Below are 18,868 nucleotides of genomic sequence, written 5' to 3'. Positions count from 1 at the left end.
GCCCATAAGTGAAAAAACAGCAAGCACCATCTGTTGGGTTGCACACAGGAGGCCAAAAGTTAGCTGAGGAGGAGCATCCAACCCTATAATTGGACAGTCAGTGCGGTTCAGACTCTGCTTTTTGGTCACCAAAGGGAGGTACGAGGAGCCTTGTTATTTGGCAGACCTCGAGTTGTCTCCTTGGACGGCTTTCTAAATAGCTTCATTTGTCTTTGACCGATTGGCTTCCCTTGTTTCAAGTGGCTTCTGCAAATTTACTTGTATTTGATGATTTTTAGGAAGAAAAGAGCCTGCAGCTGTGAAAAATGATGATGATTTTTCCAGTCTTTGTTGCAGTTGGGATCAGGGAAAAAGAATTTAGGGTGAGAACTGTATCATGTCATTTCTTTATTGCCTTTACAGGTGATAGTTAAGGCTTCCCTCCTCTTTTTAAAGTAAGGTAGGCAATATAAGGATTCATTAAAACCTGAGATTTTAAAAATAATTGCAAGCAAACTGAACTGAATTATATCCTGGGGGAGAGTCCGCTCATCCATTGTAAAGAGACAAGCTTAGGTGCAGATGTCAGAGATCCCTTCTCAGTCCAAGGAAAGGCTTGGAAACCTCATCTGATCTATTTCAGATTTCTGTTTCAGGGTAAGATAAAATGCATCTTGGACTTAGCTGTCTAGATTGACAGTGAGAGGAGCATACCGTGCCTAGCTGAAAGGCAGATGTCTGCATTTAGCCAGATGTACGGGAAACAGAGCAACGGGCATGTATTGCCAGGGTCCCTTCTCATCTCTGGCTGGGAAGCCTGTTTTGAACACGGCTTCTTTCTTAACACACCGTTTACCTGAGGCTGCGGTGAGTAAAGGTCAGTGCAAACTTACTTTTCAGCTGTTGGCCGTACTGCTCGTTTGTGTGAGAAGAGGTGTGACTGTGCTCGGCTTTTTGAAAAGAGGGGTACCTACCCCATTGCTTTTCAGGCAGAGACTAAAAATAAACCGGTCTCGAGTTTTATCACTGTGATCCTTTTTCTTGAAAGGTCGTTTTATACACCGTGCTCTGTACTCTTCTGTTTTCCACGCGCTTGCAGCCACCCCAGGCTGGCCTTTGGGACGCGTGAAACAAAGCACAACAAGTCCTTGGTCGTAAAGGCTGCAGCGTGTAGCACAGCAGTTCTTGCAGTCCTGACCCGCTGCGTGTCCCAAGAAGCTCTGGCCTTGGTGAAATGGTGAGGAGAGCAGAAAATAAGCCAAAAAGAAATCCGTAAAATGGACTGAATGGATTTAGAAGAGGAACTTCAGTGTTGTGTCTGCTTTTGCTTCAGATGAGCCAATTGACTAGTCGCAGTTCCTTCCTCTGACTAATAGGGATAAATGTGTTTACGGCTAACCATTAATACAGGTGTACTCCAGTGATTAGTCAATGATAAAAAGTAATTGCTATGTGTGTTTATCCCGACAGATGGGCAATAAAGAACTGTATTTCTCACTCTTATTAAAAATTACGTCTCAACGGCAGTAAATCTTTCTCATCTCCAGTCATACACATACTTGAAAAATATGCACAGGTTTGAGCATGCCAGTGGATACCTACTGCACTGTTGAGAAGTAGTTGCTTAAATCACAATTTATAAAATACAATTAGCTTCAGATAGCAATGTCAGAACTTGACTTTGGTTTTCCTTTCTGGGAACTGATCTTCCTTCTGGTCTCTATCATGCTGGTGGGAGCCAGTATGAAATGCCTTTTAAATATATTTAATGCATTTAATGAATCCCTGCAGTGTGAGAAAGCAGTCGTCAGGACGTCGGCACGAGGCTGCCTTGGCCTCCGCTGCCGTCTCCTGAAGGCCCATCTCTGGTGCAACCCTTTGAGTGCTGTTCAGTGAGACTTCACTTGAGCCAAACCAAAACCCACCAAAGGGTGGGGAACTGAGCCAAATAAGCCTCCTTAATTTGTTCCCACGTGCACCGGTAACAAAATACAGTGTCTGGAAAATGACATTAGGACTCGTTAGCTAAAGTGACAGTGAACTGTCTGCAGAGACCAGTCCTGTTCTGGAGCCTACCCGCTCACATGTATGCTGACCTCTACATCCAGCCTTTGATTTTCAGAAGAGGTCTAAAAAGCAAATGCAACATTTGAGCCACTTTGTGGTCCTTGCGGTTTGGTGAGCGCATCCTCTGTGAGCGTGCAGCTCTCTTGTCCCAGCTTATGGGTCCCATCCCCAGGTGTCATGGAAGCAGAGGTGGGATTATCGGAGGCCTCTTCCTTGGGTTAGCTGTTTTTTAACGCAAAGTGCTAAGCTAGTCGCTTTCCTCCAGCTTTTCTAAAGTTAGAACGTTTTTTTTTTTTCAACACACAGTGAACCAGTGTAGTCCAATAACTTTGCATGGGAACTTTTTAGGTTGGAAAACTCCATATTGATCACTTCCCATTGAACATGTCTTTTGTGCACCTATGTGCCTAAATCTAGATTTTTTTTTTTTTTTTTGGTCATACTGTTTATTGGAACGTTAATTAACCTGAATACTTTCAGTTTTTAAGTAATGGCTGCTCCTTGCTACATCTACCACCATTAGAATATTTACCCTCAATTTGTCGACTGCTTCAGCACTAGTAAGCACAGTAGTACACCTCTTATTTGCAGACATGGTGACTGCCGTCCCCTATAGTGAGAAGAGTGAAGCCCAGTGTCTGAGAAAGCAAAAGCTTCTTTAAAATACAGTAGTTAATAGGTTTAGTAAGACAAGGTTGAAATGTTACCTTCACCAACTCTCCTTCATTAGTTTCCCAGTAAATAGGTTTTAGTTGAAGGTCGTTGTATTTGATTTTCAAAGCTGTGGGTAGTATTGGCGTAGCTACTGTAGAGCTCATTTCTTTCTGTAAATTGGTCTCAGATGGCTGTGGCTTTCCATGGCAACACTTGCTAACTCTTCTGCAAGAGAACATCTGCGTGTAAATTATCTCACAAGCAACAAAAATGGTCCGTGTATATGAAGGAGCAATTTCCCCATAGACTGAGGTAATGGTAGCTCACTGTCAAAGATGCTTTGGTGGCCTGCACGGTGTGTGACAGTGTGTGGTGGCACGGGGTGGCCAGTGGGATGGGCAGGGAAAGCTGGAGTTGCTCTGCTTACAGTCATGGAGAGGAGGACTCCAATCTGTTTTCAGATGTAGGTGGTGGTTGGCATGATGTAACAGAAATCATAACTCGGCTTATATCTGGCAGATGAAGAGGTGACACTGCTTTTCAGACCAGCGCTTCTCTAACTTTGTAGGCCTGGAAGCACAGTCAGGAGCTGAGCTTTTTTTCTGAGGGTAGTAGGGCTTCACACTGTGGAGAAGGACCAGCTGGAGTCCCATTGAGTTCTTCTCAGCGAAGGAGCGCTGTGTGAGTGCTAGCTGTTGGGTGGTATTGCCAGACTATTATGCAGGTGCTGGGAGAAAAGAGGGAAGAGAGAAAAACTGAAGCTAAACTCCGTTTCTTGCTGTTTCGCTCTGCTTGGTGGCAGGTTTTCCAGGAATTAAGTGCTGCCTGAAGGACAGAAGTGCCACCCGAAAGTTCTGCATTGTTGATGATGCATGTTTTTCTTTCTTGGTTTCAGTTGTTGTGTTGGTTGCAGCATAGCCACACGCTGATCCATGCAGTTAGGTTGAGCTAACTGAAAGAAGGGTATGCTGCTGCTGGAGGAGCTTGGTGAGGTCAGGTGAGGACAGGAGGAGGAAGAGTCTGGTCACTTTTGTTTGGTAGCTGTATGTAAGGCTGTACCTCAAAAGTTTTCTGCTGAATTGGATTAACCTGGAGCCCTGTTGGTAGGTGATCTGCGCTCAGATCTGAAATCCCATTGAAATTTTTCTCGTTGATCCATCCTTGTTCTGTTTTACCGTGTGTGATGGCCTTTACAGATGTTTTTGCACTGTGACTTACGGGACTACACAGTTAAAATTGGTACCTCCTCCGCTACCAGAGCGCCTGCTGCTTTACAGAGATTTCTGCACTTCAAATCACAGCTTTTTACTTCGTTGCATCAGAATTATATATATAGTGCTGAACAGAAAGGGCTTTAATTGAGACACTGTCTTTAACCCCGAGACTGGTTTTGTGCCATCTGGCCATACCTTCTCCAACCTGAATTGCATGCAGCGTTCCAGTATTGGGGCTACCAGCATTAGAGCAGGGTGATTTTAACTTAATAAAAGATGATCAGAGAGCACAGAGAGGGGCAAGAGACTTTGAAGATCAAATTGCTCTCGCTGTTGACAGCAAGTCCGAAGTTTGCTATGAAATTGTATGGTTTTGCAACTATATTATAGAAAGAATGTTTGTTGGTTAGGGGATGTCTTTGTTGGTGGTTTGCTCTGAACAGAATGTCAATGTTTTGTTTGCTTTTGTTTATGACTTGTTTTAAATGGTAAGCCCTTAAGAGCAAACTTGAACAGTATCTTCTCACCACATTAAAAAAAAAAAAAAAAAAAAAAAAAGAAAAAGGCAAACCATCAAAAAACACTTACCAAAGTGCAAAGCCACCACAGGAAGCACGCGACTACCAGAAATCTTCGTGAATAAAGCAATCTAGGGGGTTCAAGTGTCTCGCCATATGCAGAGTAGACGTTGACCACATTGATAAAACTCTTTAAGGTCTTTATAAGTGATTTAAGTGCTTACAGCAACACGTTGGTGACTCTTCCTTTTAAACCAGGTAGAATGCAAAGAGGTGCCAGCATTTCAGTTCGTTCTTCTGAGGGCTGCTGCGGTCAACTTGAGATTGCTCTTTGCCGTCAGTAATTCCTGCTCTTTTGGGGGTGCTGGGTTGCCAGAACTGCTTCTGGGCAGCTCAGCTGCATTGCAGAATGACGCTGGGCAAGTTCTTCCTCTGGGTGAAGAAATTTTGCTGTAGCAAAATCTCTCCTCTCTCACCTGTTCCTTCTCTCAGGCCAGGTGACCTTCATGCATGTGGTGGGTGGTGGTGGGGCAACACAAAGGGGGTGAAAAGGGAGCCGGGGGTGTGCTTGCAGTCCCTCTTTGCTGCCACCATCGTAATGTGCAGCCTGTGCAGTTAGTGCCTCCCAGCTCCGGGGAGGAGGAAACATGGGTTGGAGAGAACTGGGATGAGAGTCTCCATTTTGTGATACAATTTGAAAATGAAAAAGGTTAAGACCATCTGTAGCTGCTCTCAAGGAAGTGGCTACAGGGTTGAACACGAGGGAAATGACCGTGTGTGGTTACTGTGCTGGGAGCTTTGCTAGAGTGGTCTGTGAACAGCCCCTGAGTCTCGGAGGAGGGGAGCTTTGCAGTAGCTTTGTGGTCACCAAGAAGTCCCAGCCCCTTTGCAGGTTTTACATAGTCTTGAACTAGAAAGCTGTAGTGTGTGTGAAGTCCGCCTACTCAGGCTGTTGGTATTTGAAGGAACTATTGCTTCTAATTCTACCAGTTGTGTTAGAGGCTGCAGAGTGGGATGTGGGAGACCCAGGCTAGTTACCAACGCTGGCACTGATTTCCTGGGTAAGTGGGCAAGTAATTTAATTTCTCCTTCTCCTCTAGTCATTTGCAGAAAAGACATGCTGATACTGTTTCTTGTGCCGTCTCAGCAGTCTTGACTTTGCTAGACATCAGCTGTTTGTTTGTTTTGGTTTGTTTCTTACTAAAGATCTAAGACATGTTCGGAAATCCGGGTGCTGTGATAATAAATCTGAGCTTGCTTTTTCCTTAAAAGCAAGTAAAATGCAGGATTCCCTTGTTGAGGAGCACCAGTGGATCATGGAGATGGTCATTGTACCTGAAGGGATGTATCATCTTAGTATTATGCCGAAGGTGATGCGGTGTTTTGCAACCGGGGGGTACAAACAGCCCCCTCCCAGGTACACTCTCAGTCAAAATAGGTACCTAGCAGAAGAGTGTTGGGTGTGGAATGGTACTGTGCCAGGGTGTCATGTCTAAGACATGGAGTTCATCTCTTCTCCACATGCAGACTGCCGAGCAGGTGAAATCTGTTAAGTGAGTAACGTGGAGAGGGGTAGACTGTGGCTTAAAACTCTTGGCTTGTGAGGAGAACTTAGAGGAGAGCCTGTAGATGCGTAGCAAGTCCCCAGACATGAGGTTTCTTTGTCAAACATTTCAGCATGGTGGCTTCTGTGAGGTCTCAAGGCTCAGGAGAGCAGGATGAAGCGAGCTGTCCTGCTCCGGTCCGGTTAAAGAGAGGAGCTGTTCTGCAGTTACAGACCTTCACCTGGAAGGTGTGGGTGATGAAAGTGCTTCATCTCCCTCCTGGAGGCTTTTCCTGCTTAGGAAAACTGTTGGTACCTCCTAAATAGGGAGCAAATGGAGCTTGAATTACTAGGTTGTTTTGTGGAGGAGGAAGGTAGGTGTTGAAGCTTTGTAGAAGTCCTGGCACGTTGTTGGACACTGAATCCCCCTTGTGCTTCTAAATCATAGCACCATCCCAGCCAGATGGCTGCTCTTGCTGTGTACATCCATGGCACAGTGAGCTGTGTGACGACGTTAGCCCTCTGTAGTCTTTCATTCAGCAGAGAGAGAATGTCACACATGTTGTGGTGGTTTTTCTTCTCTTTTTCCTATGTTCTTTTCCACCCCTGCCTTTCTGCTGGATCTGTGCAACAACTACAGCGTGTTTTCCTCTCTTGGAAAAGGTAGACCCGTTCCCTGGGCTTCAGCACCTCCTCGTAGACCCAAGTGCTGTGCTGACTTTAGACTTGGGTGTACAACCAAAGACTCTTGAGTTGAAAGAGTTTCTGTGCGTTAGCGGAGCTGATGTACGTGACCCTGTGTTCACTCCCTGCCTGTCCCAGTTGTGAAGCACATTATATTAGCTTTCACTGAAGTTTTAGCTTTTAACTGGGGCACGTGCGTAGTCTTGCCACGTCCAGTTCTAGTGACCAGATGAGGATCCCTTGCCAGGTAAGCCCAGAAGGAACAAGCTTTGCACACCCTTAACACTTTCTCTTCCAAGTAGACGTGGATTTGGAGGTCTTTGTCACACCAACTGATTTTCCTGAAAGTTTTTCCACACATCTGAACATCAGGAAACCCCTTAAATCAGTGCAGTGCCACCAGGAAGAGGCCGTGTTTCCTCAAGATCTGCTTCATTGCTGGGAAGATGTCGTGGCTCTTTGCCAGAGAACTTCCACCATCCGAAAGGTGCAAACTGCTAGTTGTGTGCTAGCGCAGGCACGGAGAGGGGATGTAGGTGAGCGCTGTGGAGGAGAACATAAAGGAAGGAAAAGGATCATTAATGGTGTGTCTCAAGCAGGAATAATAACAGATTGTCCGTGTAAATCTCTTCAAGGCTGGAATCCCCCCTTCAGTCCCATTAGCATGACTCTTAGTAATAAAGTTCTTTTTTAGATGGTTGGCTTGTGGGGGGAAACATAAAAAAAGAACTTCCCTCTAGTTCTTATGTAATAGGGTTTGGAGTATTGGCTACATGGTAATTACATAAAAATCATGTCACTGTTTGGTAGGTTTCCATGATGGCTTGAAGCTTGATACGTGAATATATTTACCTCCAAGGAAATTGATACCGCTTTAGGTGAAAATTGGCTGGTATTGACTGTGCAAGGATATAGTAACAGATTGTAAGCTTCTCAAGAATTGTATCACTTGAAGTTGTTGTTATACCAGAAATTGTGGATGAGAAAGAAATAAGTACGCATTTGTAGTTTAGAAGCAAGCTATAAAAAATGTTGGTCTCTATTGTTTTCATCAAAGCGCAGTCTGAATCCAAAGGAACATCAGGCTGGAAAGATCAGGTAATGCAGAGGAAAACATGACTTTGTGTTTGTGTTCGTGCTCCCGCATCTGCGACAGCCGTTACAGACAGTAAATTAACACAGCTTTCTGAGTGAGCTGAAAATATTCTTCCTACATAGGTGACATGTCATGAAATTCGGAGAAGTAGCTGAAATTGCATTGGAAAAGCACAGGAAACGAGCAGGGTTAGGTCTCATAGCGCGACAGTGAATTGAGTGGGTTCATAAAGTGTTGGGTCTGGTCTGAAGCAGTCGGTAAGTGAACGCGACAGGAGTCTGCCTCCTCTGCTTTTCTGAGTTAGATTGCTAAAAATGGAAATATATAACACCTGTTATTATAAGCGTGCAAGTAATGAAGGCTGGCTGATATACCTGATCGTACGCACCCTGTCTTTCAGTTCTGAAGAACTTTGCTGCACATTAACTGTTTTTGCTGAAAATTTCCATTCTATGCCCTCTCAGCCTGATTTTTAAAACTAAGTTTTACAACACAGATCAGTCACGTCGCAGAATGAATACTATAGAAAAACCCTAGGGGAATTAGTAATTCCGTTTTTTGGGGGCAGAGGTGAACAGCATGTGGCCACATCACCCTGAATAACAGAATAAAATAAATACTGAATTGTGCATTCAGTGGAAGAGTCTTGTGGAGAAAACATAGCATGTCATCACATACGTATGGCTGATGAAATATTGCAAGTGCACAGAAAGGATAATACAGTTAAAAAGGCATTTTTTTCTGCCCTGTAGCATTTTGGTTCTTGAATTTCCAAAAATAACATTCAAAACCCTTTCTTCTTCGCTGTGACTGGAAAGAAGCATCCCCAGAAAAGAGCACAGATAGTAGTTGTTGCAGTTAATCTTAAATTATTAGTGAACAGGAGTGTTGAGGGCTGAGTTAATGCAGTGAACATATCCGCAGGTCTGAAGAAGACATGGGCGCCAGAGGCAGCAGGGAGAGTGGTGCTGAACCTTCTGCTGTCCTCAGGCTGACTTGGACAAGTGTTTTAGGCCTGAAGGAGCTCTGTGTATGGTGATGTTCAATGAAAAGTTTTTACCTTTTTCTTTCCAGTGAGCTTTAGTTGATCGAGGCTGCTCCGACCTATGGCTGCTGCAGTGGTGGTTGTACCTTCCCAGGGCTGCTCGGAGAGGGTGGTGGGTCAGCGGTGCAACAGCCCCTTCGGTGATTTGGGATTTTAATGGGCGGCTTCATCGCCGTTTGCTATCATATCGGTACTGTCATTCTCTCTTGTTAAAATTTATGAAGTTAAGTAAAGCGCCTGATTTTATTTTAAACGGGTCTAATAGCTTATGCCAGATTAGATGCAAGTCCCATGCTGTACGGGCTGTGACATGTTTCTTTACTCATGTGTCGAAAAAAGAAGAATAATAATAGAGAACTTTTAGGCTGACATAAACTATGAATACTACAAAAACAGCATGCCTTGCATGTTTAAGGAAAGCCTATACCTTACGTTTTTAGCATAGGCAATCATAAACATCCCCTGTCATGAAACCAGAAACTAAATTGGCTGAGAGGGGAAAAAAAGAGGAAGAGTTTGCAAATGGTGCTTCAAACCGAGTTCTGGTTTGGTCAGATTTTATCTGGGATTTTCCTCTCCTCCCATTTTAGGGACTTTTGCCCCTGAAACAGACCTTCTGTCTTTGCATTTGGCTTCCATAGTCTTTGTTTATGGCGGAAGTGTGGACAGCACAGGGGCAGTGGTGTAGCAGGGCTGGCGTGGGGGGGGTACGCAACATCAGCCAGAGTCTCGATTTCCTGTCAAAACTCCCCCAAATGAGCAGGAAGCAAAACTTGCATTTCAAATCAGAGCAGATCTCTGCGCAGATTTGCCCCGGGTTAAGCGTAGATGTGCATGGGGGGTTTCTTCTCAAAATCTGTGTGCGTTTCATGTTCTCCCTTTGCCCCTTAAAATATTTTATGACTGGAAAACGAAGGGTGCTGGGTCCATGGGGTCCATCTGGCAGCACCTGCAGGCACCAGCTTTCTGGCAGCCGAGGGCATTTCTCCTGGCCGGCACGGTGGCTTTGCTTGCTTCTCCTCGGCATCACGGTCCCTCTCTTTTGGGAATTGCAGCAGTTCTGCTGGCAGAAATTTAAGTGTTTCCCACTGAGAGTGAGAAAACCGAATTGGGGTGAAAACCCACCGAAACCTTTTGCCTGCTCGAGTGGGGAGCCTGAGCCATGGTGGCATCTCTAGCCTTGTTTGAGCTCAGGTGAGAAGAGTTTTCTCAAAAATGCCTAGTGGAGCTTGAAGCCATCTTCTCTTGGTGTCTGACATCTTGAAGTATCTCCCAGCTGTCAATTATATCCTGTTTCCTTATTCAAGGGAAGCTCTTTTTGTGCTTTGAGGTGTTTTTCTCGAGGGGGGCTCTTGGCAGGGCCAGATAGTGTCCCAGCTTCACAGGAGGCTTCGCTCCTCCTTCCATGACAAAGGATTAACTCCTTCCTTCTGGTTCAAGGAAGATTTGCACATCGTTTCTAAAGTATTTAATTTATGCCCCTTCCTTTTCTTTCCTTGATTTTTGAGGCATACAAAATTTTAAAGGGGTTATTTAACAAATAGTGTTGGACTCTTGGGCTTGAACCACTCTGCTTTTATTAAGGAAATCTTGGCCGTGGCAAGTCATAGGGAGGAACTTGAGTTTTGGACAAATATTATTCTCTTCCAAATATTCCATTGAGTCTTAATAGTTTAATAACCAAACCAGAAACAAACTGATTTTGAACAACCCGCCTTCTAGAATTCCCTCTCCCTGTTTTTAACTTTTCATCTTTCTGATACCAAAATTTTGTGAGGGCTTCATCTGTGTATGAGGAAAAAAAATACTGTCCGTGGGCACTCCCCTCATTTGACCTGACAAACAGGTCAACCTGTTTGTTGACCTAGTCCAAAGAAATTAGGTGAGAGTTTTGGCGGTCGTGGGTGCACGGCTTTGTTATTGTATGCACCCAAAATCACTAATTTCGTGGTTGTAACCATGGTGAGAAGGATGAATCATTGTCCCCCTCTGCTGGTGGTGCACCGGGCTGGGGATTTGCTCACCCTGCCAGCTAGCCAAGTTACTCTGCGACTGAAATACGGACTTTTAAGAGGGTGGCAGATGTGTGTGTACACATCAGTCAGGGTTTTAAACGACCAGAGAAACCCTTTGCTTTGAGGAGTTACTCCAAGGGCTATAATGCATCAGCTCTTTAGGTGTATCTCGAGAAGAGCGGTCCTACCTTTCCCTAAATATTTTGCAGCGTGCATTGCAAATGACTGTTTCCACCATGAGAAACGGAAATGAGGGGAAGAGAAAATGTGCTTTGAAAAAAACAAATGCTGTTGTGTCAGTCAGACTACTCCCAACAGCGACTCGAGTGCATCCCTGCGGTCCTGTGTCTGTCTCCTGGATGGGTTAAGCCTTGAGAGATGCTGCAAGGATGAGCAGGGGAAAGTGGAGCTTGTCCTGCAGGAGGATACCAGCAGAGCGTGGCACAAGCCAAGCAAAATGCAGTCTGAGAAAGGATACAGCTGCTATCTGTAAGTTCATCAGGGAAACACTCACAAGGGAGGCAGTTACACAAAGAACAACGGTCCACCGAGGCTCTGAAACCTTTTAAGTGGCAAAGGACAAAAATCTCCTTCAGATTTCTGAGATGAAGCATGAGGGGTGTGTAACGCGATGCTTAAGATTGCAAGAGACTGAACGTAATGGCCGCGGGGAGTGTGAGTCACGCACACCAGACTGGGGAGAGCCTCGCATGGGGGACAGTCGCGCGGCTGCCTGTACGTGCCCGCAGGAGCGAAGGACTGCCGTAACGCTGTCCTGGCTGTCACCGGGCGGCGTGACCTGTATGTACCATAATATTACTGTGTAGGACTGGTGAGAGATGCTACTGCTAAGACGAGTAGGAATTTGTCTTGTTCAGTGGAGACTCTGGAAGATTAAGGTGCATTTTTAAAGAGGTGAATTCCTGACATTGAGCATGGGAATATCTGGAAAACTCGTTAGTAAATAGTAAATTAGAGCTTGGCTGTTGGTTTGTTTGGTTCATCCCCAGAAGCGTATTTTAAATGAAGCAGCACTTAAGGTTCTTTTGTATTCTGAGAATTGCTGACGTGATTAGAAACAAGAATATGAGCTATTAAGCAAAACCAAAGAACGCTGTGTTGAAAAGCAACAATTTTGATTTATGAATCTGCAAGAAGGCAATGGTTTTATATTTCCATTCACATTTTAAAATGTCTGGACAATCTTTTTAATATTATGCCCACACAGACATTAAAATATATTGAGTTTCAGTTACAAGGTATGTCGTTTAAAAGGGAGTGTTTTCAATTAGATTAAAGCTAATATCTTAACATTTTGCATTTAAGTTTTCTGGTGCTGTGCAGAAATAATTACTGGCTTGTCTGTATGTTCCAGTAATCATGCTCAATTACTTCTTCCTCATATTATTGCTGAGGGAATGTGTCTGGAAACTCAAATTTAGCATTAAAATGGCGTGGATGGCAGGAACATGCAATTTAATTGTGAACACGTGCTGTGCTGTTAAATATTAGTTTTTCTCTGATAGTATCACATTTGCTGGGCACTTTGCAGGCACAAGGGAAGCTCGTGTGGCAGGCTCAGACTTTCTCCAGCCTAAGCCTAAGGCTTATAAAGCAATATTCATTGAAGTCTGCTATATCGGATTAAGGCCTAATGCTGTTGCAGCAAAAACAATACACATTTAATTCAGCTATGTTTTGGCAGAGATAAGGGAGAAGAGAAAAAGGGAGGGACGGAGAATACAAATGGAGGAGTCTTTTTCAGCCTTAGATGAGTGATGGATGACATTTACCAAACCAGCGGTACTGTCACATTTTGTCACATTTAGCTTATTGTCGGACTTAGTGACTACCCTAGGAGACTCAAGTGGGATGGTTTCCCCTTGAGAGCATGGAGCCGTGGCTGACAGACCGTGATGTGGGACCACTGCCAGAGCACGGGAGTCTCTCCAGAGATGCAGAACAGAGCCCCACATCCTTCTTCTCTTCAAGAAGTCCAGACTCCTTCCCCATCTGGCTTATTGCCATGCCAGTGGGAGAGGAGCAGCCTGTCCACCTTTGGAAAGGAACATGCAGGCATGCCTTCCAAGCATGCCGGCTCTTTGGCTGATGTTCCATGCTCTACCATCAGGACTTGGGACGAAAGAGACTTCTTACCAACACCTACCCTTCCCCCCTTGGCTTCTTAAGTATTACTGTAGCGTCTTGTTGATTTTACTGCCCTGGCATCAGACATTACTTTAAATAGAGGCACTGTCACACCTGCCATTAGAAAAAAGATGGTATTGATATATTCCAGGTTTGCTTCAGGTGATAAGGATAACCTGTAACTTTGGGTGGTTTTGCAAACCAGCCCCAGAATACTGAGGTGGTTTGTGGTGTTAGATAAGGCTTTAAAAAAAAAAAAAAAAGAAAAAAAAAAAGGTTCTTGGAAGGTGCCCCTGCTGCTTGAAGGCACTGAAGTCATGGGCTGAGCTTCTTGTGGACAAGGTTCCTCTGAGAGAAATAGGACCCTTGCGATGATACTCCCTTGAGTAGCTTCTTTATTCTCTGCCGCCCACCCAAGGCTCTGCACCTTTCATAGGGCAAAGAAGAATAAAACAAATGAAAAAAACTGATAGTCTGGAAGGGGAAGAAACAATAGAAGCTAGGGAAGAATTGGAATTAGTAATATGTAGTTAAAAATGCAAAGAATGAAGTGACTTCTAAAGCCATGAAGGAGGTAAAGAGAAGAATGCTCCTTTGGTGTCACAGCTGAGGGTTGCCATGAGTACGACAACAAACTGATGGTTGATGCTCTGAAAATATGAAAAAAACCCAACGAATAACCAAGGCTTTCCCCCTGTTTTTTGTCTGCATCTCAGCCAGTGCACCCAAAGAGTCATAAGAAATCTGTAGACTTACGTAGACTCCTAGATGCTCTCTATGACTGTATTTGGTTGAGACTAGATCCAGATCTCAGTTATATTAATGGAAAGATTCCCTCAGATTGCAAGTGGCATTTTATCAGCCTGACCATATATTGTGTGCCTCAAATTGTACAAAGTAATTCCATAATTTAAATTTTTTTTTTTTTCTCAGACAGAGTCGAGTTGCTCTTGGAGAGTGTGAAGATAATCCGTTTCAGTTGCGTAGAATATCAGACAGTCACATAAATGCAGGTATGTTGGCTTTTGAGGTTTGGTTTTGTTTGTTTGTTTTTCGGTGGGAGGATTAAGTTCATAAACTATAGAATTGGTAGTTTGGGCTTTTGTTATTAATTGAGTTAAAGCTTAGTAAAACATGGAACACAGACCCCATAATACCCAGACTGCATGTTCATCTATTTCCTTACCACTCTTTCTATTTAAGCACGGGGTATAAAATGCAACATGCATTTTCTTTTGAGTCAGAGCTGTCTTGTATGCATTCTTGGCGGTCTCAAAGCTATTGCATTAAACCTCCTTAGTGCTACCCTTTCCTTCTGGAGGTAGAGGGGAGTAATAATAAAAACTAAATCTCCAATAAAGCTCATTTCACCATTTCACATTAAGTATCAGGATTTTAAAAAACAAAGGCTGAGAGGGGAGAAAACTATCAGAAGTGTTTAGCTGTTAAGGAGGTTGTAAAAATAGAAGCTAACCTTTTTTTTTTTTTTTTTTTAAAAAAAAAAAAAGGAAACTCAAATTATACTGTTTATATTACCCAGCCTCAAGTATTATTTTTCAGCCAGTTCAGTACTTAAGGATGTGAAAGTTATTCCTGCTTTACAGTAAGAAGAAAAACCACCTAAAATAGTTGTGGAACCACCAGAACAGAAGGGAATAATTTGGAACAGAGTTACCAGAAACAGAATAATCATCGACATTTCTTTTTTCACTTCTCCCCTCATTTGTGAACTGATTTTGAATAGTCAGGTTCCCAATTTGAAGACTTGGAGAAATGCCGTGTCTAGCCCATCATAGCATGCAGTAGCCTCATTTAGCAACGGATTTGTGTTCTGACAAATACTGAAACTCTTCTTCACTTTTTGCTTACCTGTTCTTCCTCCACTTTCAGTATCTAAATGTAAAAGAAGATTGCAAAGCCATGGCTTTCTGTGCAAAAATGAGGAGCACAAAGAAGAGCGAAGTAAACCTGGAAGCTCAGCATCAGGGTTTAGAAATACTTTTCTACCTGCAAGATAAAAATCCCATATGTTACACCAGTGGCGAGTTTACCTCGGAGGAGCTGTGCATTGAAGCTGCCCAGAGGTGTTGTGAGTATCTGGATTTTATGTAAGTTCTCAGTGGCAAGGCTTGACAGTATCGAAAGTGATGCGTCCTTCTCTGCCTGTAAGTCAAGGTTTGTAGAAGAAATGCGCACGTTATGTAGTTTAGGATGGAAACCTTTGTCAAGGGTCTCTTTGGGCAGTCCTTAAACATTTGGAGGGGTAGAAATGGTGGGAGAGACTGTCTTAAGATTCACATAAAATAATGATCTCCCACCCTGGTTAGAGGTACTGATTTTTTCACTTTGGTGGGATGGGATTAGGCTTCTTTTAGGAGAAGAGGAGGTACGATATACAGATAACACAAAGCTCTTTTACCTTGTATACTAGTCGGTAAGCCTGTCAAGGTCTGTCCCATGTTATAAAACATCTTGGAGAGGGCTAATGAGGAAAAAAAAAAATGTTACTTCTGAGAAGCCATTGGATACTTCCCCAGTTTCAGTTTTCTGTTACCTGACACTTCTTTGCAGAGTGTTATGATATCAATAGTATTAATTCACCAGTTAAAGTTAACTGAACTGTGCACAATTGTGGTAATACAGAAACTTATAATGAAGAATTCTTGCTTTGTCACTGTGGTCCTTGACTCAGCAAAATATTTGAGTATGTATATATAATTCCACTGGAACCAGTGGATTTAATCTATGTTGGAGCCTCGTGAACAGTGTACGGTGTGAACCCACATACTGTGCAACTGCTCCCACTAATTTCTGTTGGAAGTTCAAAACCTTTGAAGAAATTACTTAAACGGAGCTTTCCTTAAGGGAACTTCGTTCTGCCTTCTCTCGCTTTTCACTGAGCCCACAGCACGTGGTAGTGAGGTACCCAGTAATGGGTAACATCTTACCCAGCTCAGCGAGCCTGTGATGCTGGTCACTGCTGTAAATCACAGCTCGAATAGTTAAACCATTGAGGGCATCTACGTACTGCTTGTTAACCTGCAGAAGGCAGTGGCTGCCCAACCTCACCTTCTGTGAACTTTGCAATTAGGCTGTTCGGTTTTTATTTCCTTGGCTTCTCTTCTTCCTTTCTGCTCTCTCTCCCCAAGTCACGGTAGAAATGGTTTCACTGAATTCTGCAGGACCCCAACAAAGTGCTCTACAGTTGGCTTCATTTCAGAAAGACACTTAAGCACGCGCTGCGGTGCTCTCTGCAACAGAGCTGTTTGCCTGAGCGGGGCTTTTGCAAAAAGGCACTGCCTCCTATTGAGCAGGAAACCGAAGCAAGGAATTCAAACAACGGTAGACCTGTAAACATACCGTAGCCTGTTCTTCTCTGGGATGATGTAAATGCAAAGGTTAAAGCAGGTCAGGCTAGGCATACAAGTCAAAGTCTGTTCTTTGTTGGAAAACCTTCTGTTGAATGAGCAAAGAATGGAAGAATGACACATTATGCTTTCTGCTTGTTTTCTAAGGGGAAGGGGAATTTCATAATTCCACTAAAACCTGCTCTTTCAGCTATAGGAGTAAAATTTATTAATAAGATAAAACTGAGAACACAGTTGTGGTATTGTTGAGTGGTTTTGCTGAAAATCCCATTTCTGTGATCTGGAAAAAGTGAAGATTTTTAAGGCATTTCCTCTTAAGTTCAGACCTTTGGCAAAATCAGGATTTCGGAATAAGTTTGATGTTAGAAGTAGCTGAAATGATATGCTGTTTAATACACAATAAAACCAGTGGAGTGAACCAATGCAGTTTGCAGTTCTGCTTTAACCGTAACTAATATTTGTTTTAAACTAATCCTAGTATCAGTTTCTTTTTATGGTCTGTTTTGCAAGATCAGATATTTACTTTTTGCGTTTTTACTTTTGAGGTGTGCATACGTATTGTAGCCTTGTGAGTCATACGTTTGTTTACTTTCCTCTGACAGCTATATCTCCTTTGTGCCATAATCTCTTTGCCCTGTATGATGAAAACAGAAAACTCTGGTATGCGCCAAACCAGGTCTTTAAGATAGACGAAAAAACATCACACCGGCTCCATTATCGAATGAGGTAAGTGCAAAACACCTGAAAAATGATAGCTTAGCCATACATGGATGCTCTGACTCTTACTACTGAACTCACTGAAGAAGCAGGAAAGCAAAACCAAAAGAAGCAGCTTGCTTTTCACAATGCAGATAAAAGATTAACAGGAAAAGCTTCAAATGTCTCCTGATTTTTTTTTTTTTTTTCATCTTGCTATATAAACTTGAAAAAAACCCCAGAAGTTGAAAAAACCACAAGAACCTGTATCCACAAAGTTGTAGGTGACTGAACTAGCTAAAAGCTAAATTGAAAAAAATGGCTCAAAAATGTTGGTTTGTTATATCAGTATTTTGCAGGCTTCAGTTTCCTTTTGAAGTGTTCAGAGTGAACTGTACTCCAGCTGAAGTCAATGGGAGTTTTACTATTAACTTGAAAGGAAAAAGAAACATAGAATCATAGAATGGTTTAGGTTGGAAGGGACCTTGAAGATCATCAAGTTCCAACCCCCTGCCCCGGGCAGGGACATCTCCCCCCAGCCCAGGTTGCTCCAAGCCCCGTCCAACCTGGCCTTGAACCCCTCCAGGGATAGGGCAGCCACAGCTTCTCGGGGCAACCTGTTCCAATGACTTGCCACCCTCAAAGTGAAAAATTTCTTCCTGATATCATATCTAAATTTCTCCTCTTCCAGTTTGAAGTCATTTCCCCTCATCCTATCACTCCATGCCCTTGTAAAAAGTCCCTCCCCAGCTCTCCTGGAGCCTCTTTAGGGACTGGAAGGCCTAAATAAGGTCTCCCCGGAGCCTTCTCTTCTCCAGGCTGAACAACCCCAACTCTCTCAGCCTGTCAATTGCTATTGCAAGCGCTTTTGAAATTCTCCACTAGGACTGTAGAGGAATCTGTGTGACCTCGGTGTGGGTGGCATGCGCTAGACTGGAGAAAGCATCCGAAAACAGAAACCATTGTTCCCAGGATCTTTATCCGACATGTACCGTCAGGTTGAACTTCAGGTGGCATTCTTAAAATATGGCACGTCGCCTGTTGAGATTTCTGGGGCTGAATGGGTACGCCAGCCCTCGTCCACTGGAAAATGAAAGCAGTAATGCTCACAGCTGTTGAGCACATAATCTAGCTAAAGGAAGAATGTCTTCTGTTTGGGATTTGATAGAAATCTAATTCTTCACGTTATACTGCCTTCTTTTTTTGTTGTTTTTTTTTTTATTATTTTTATTCTGGCTTTTCTTCTTGCATCAATATGAGCTTTAAGTGTATGATATAGGAGAAAAATATATGGAATGAATTTTGCTTCCAGGAATAATTAGTCTAGAAACTTTACCCATCTTCCTAAAGCAGGTCCACAGATTATTTCTGTCAATTCTTCAAGGTACAACTGTAAGAAAATAAGCTGCTGTGTAATATTCTCTCTTCACCTTAAAATGCAATACTCGCATACATGGTCAGTTTAGGCTACAGAGGAAAAACTTGAGGTGGTTGAATTTTTTCTAGACAGACAACATGACTGTCACTTGTACATGCTAACGAGAGAATTGGCACATGTAAACCTCAGATTGTGCATCCAAACCATTTTCTAGACTTATTAGAGAATAACAGCACTTTGCTTATGCAGATACAAAGACAGAGCTTTGAAAATGTGATCTTTGAACTGTAAGGTATTTCATTTCTAATTGCATTTGTGGCAGGCTGGAATTGTTATTGTTGTTGCATGAACTCTAGAGAGAAAAAAAAATACAGTCAACAAAAAATATCTATGCTTTTCAAATAACCATAGTACTGATACCTATTTCTAGAAGAGGAAGAGGATATTATAGCCTTTTTTCTTT

At 43.1% G+C, this 18,868-nt stretch overlaps 1 protein-coding gene across 3 annotated transcripts in view; it reads left to right on the top strand.

Annotated features, from left to right (window-relative positions):
- JAK1 (Janus kinase 1) overlaps positions 1-18,868 on the top strand; it is a 63,938-nt gene that overhangs the window by 17,875 nt on the left and 27,195 nt on the right. For 2 of the 3 annotated variants that reach the window (XM_082484304.1, XM_082484302.1), the window contains exons 2-4: positions 13,897-13,976; positions 14,854-15,052; positions 16,934-17,057. In XM_082484304.1, coding sequence (XP_082340430.1) covers positions 13,971-13,976; positions 14,854-15,052; positions 16,934-17,057 — 329 coding nt within the window. In that variant the 5' untranslated portion in view covers positions 13,897-13,970. Of the gene's footprint in view, positions 1-13,801; positions 13,977-14,853; positions 15,053-16,933; positions 17,058-18,868 lie in introns of those variants that run through there. The other variant, XM_082484303.1, reaches the window with a different exon arrangement.

The sequence above is a fragment of the Vanellus vanellus genome (assembly GCF_965231255.1).
Source record: "Vanellus vanellus genome assembly, chromosome: 5".
Lineage (NCBI taxonomy): Eukaryota > Metazoa > Chordata > Aves > Charadriiformes > Charadriidae > Vanellus > Vanellus vanellus.
Note: the sequence above shows the minus strand (reverse complement) of the source record. Positions and strands in the feature narration are given on the sequence as shown.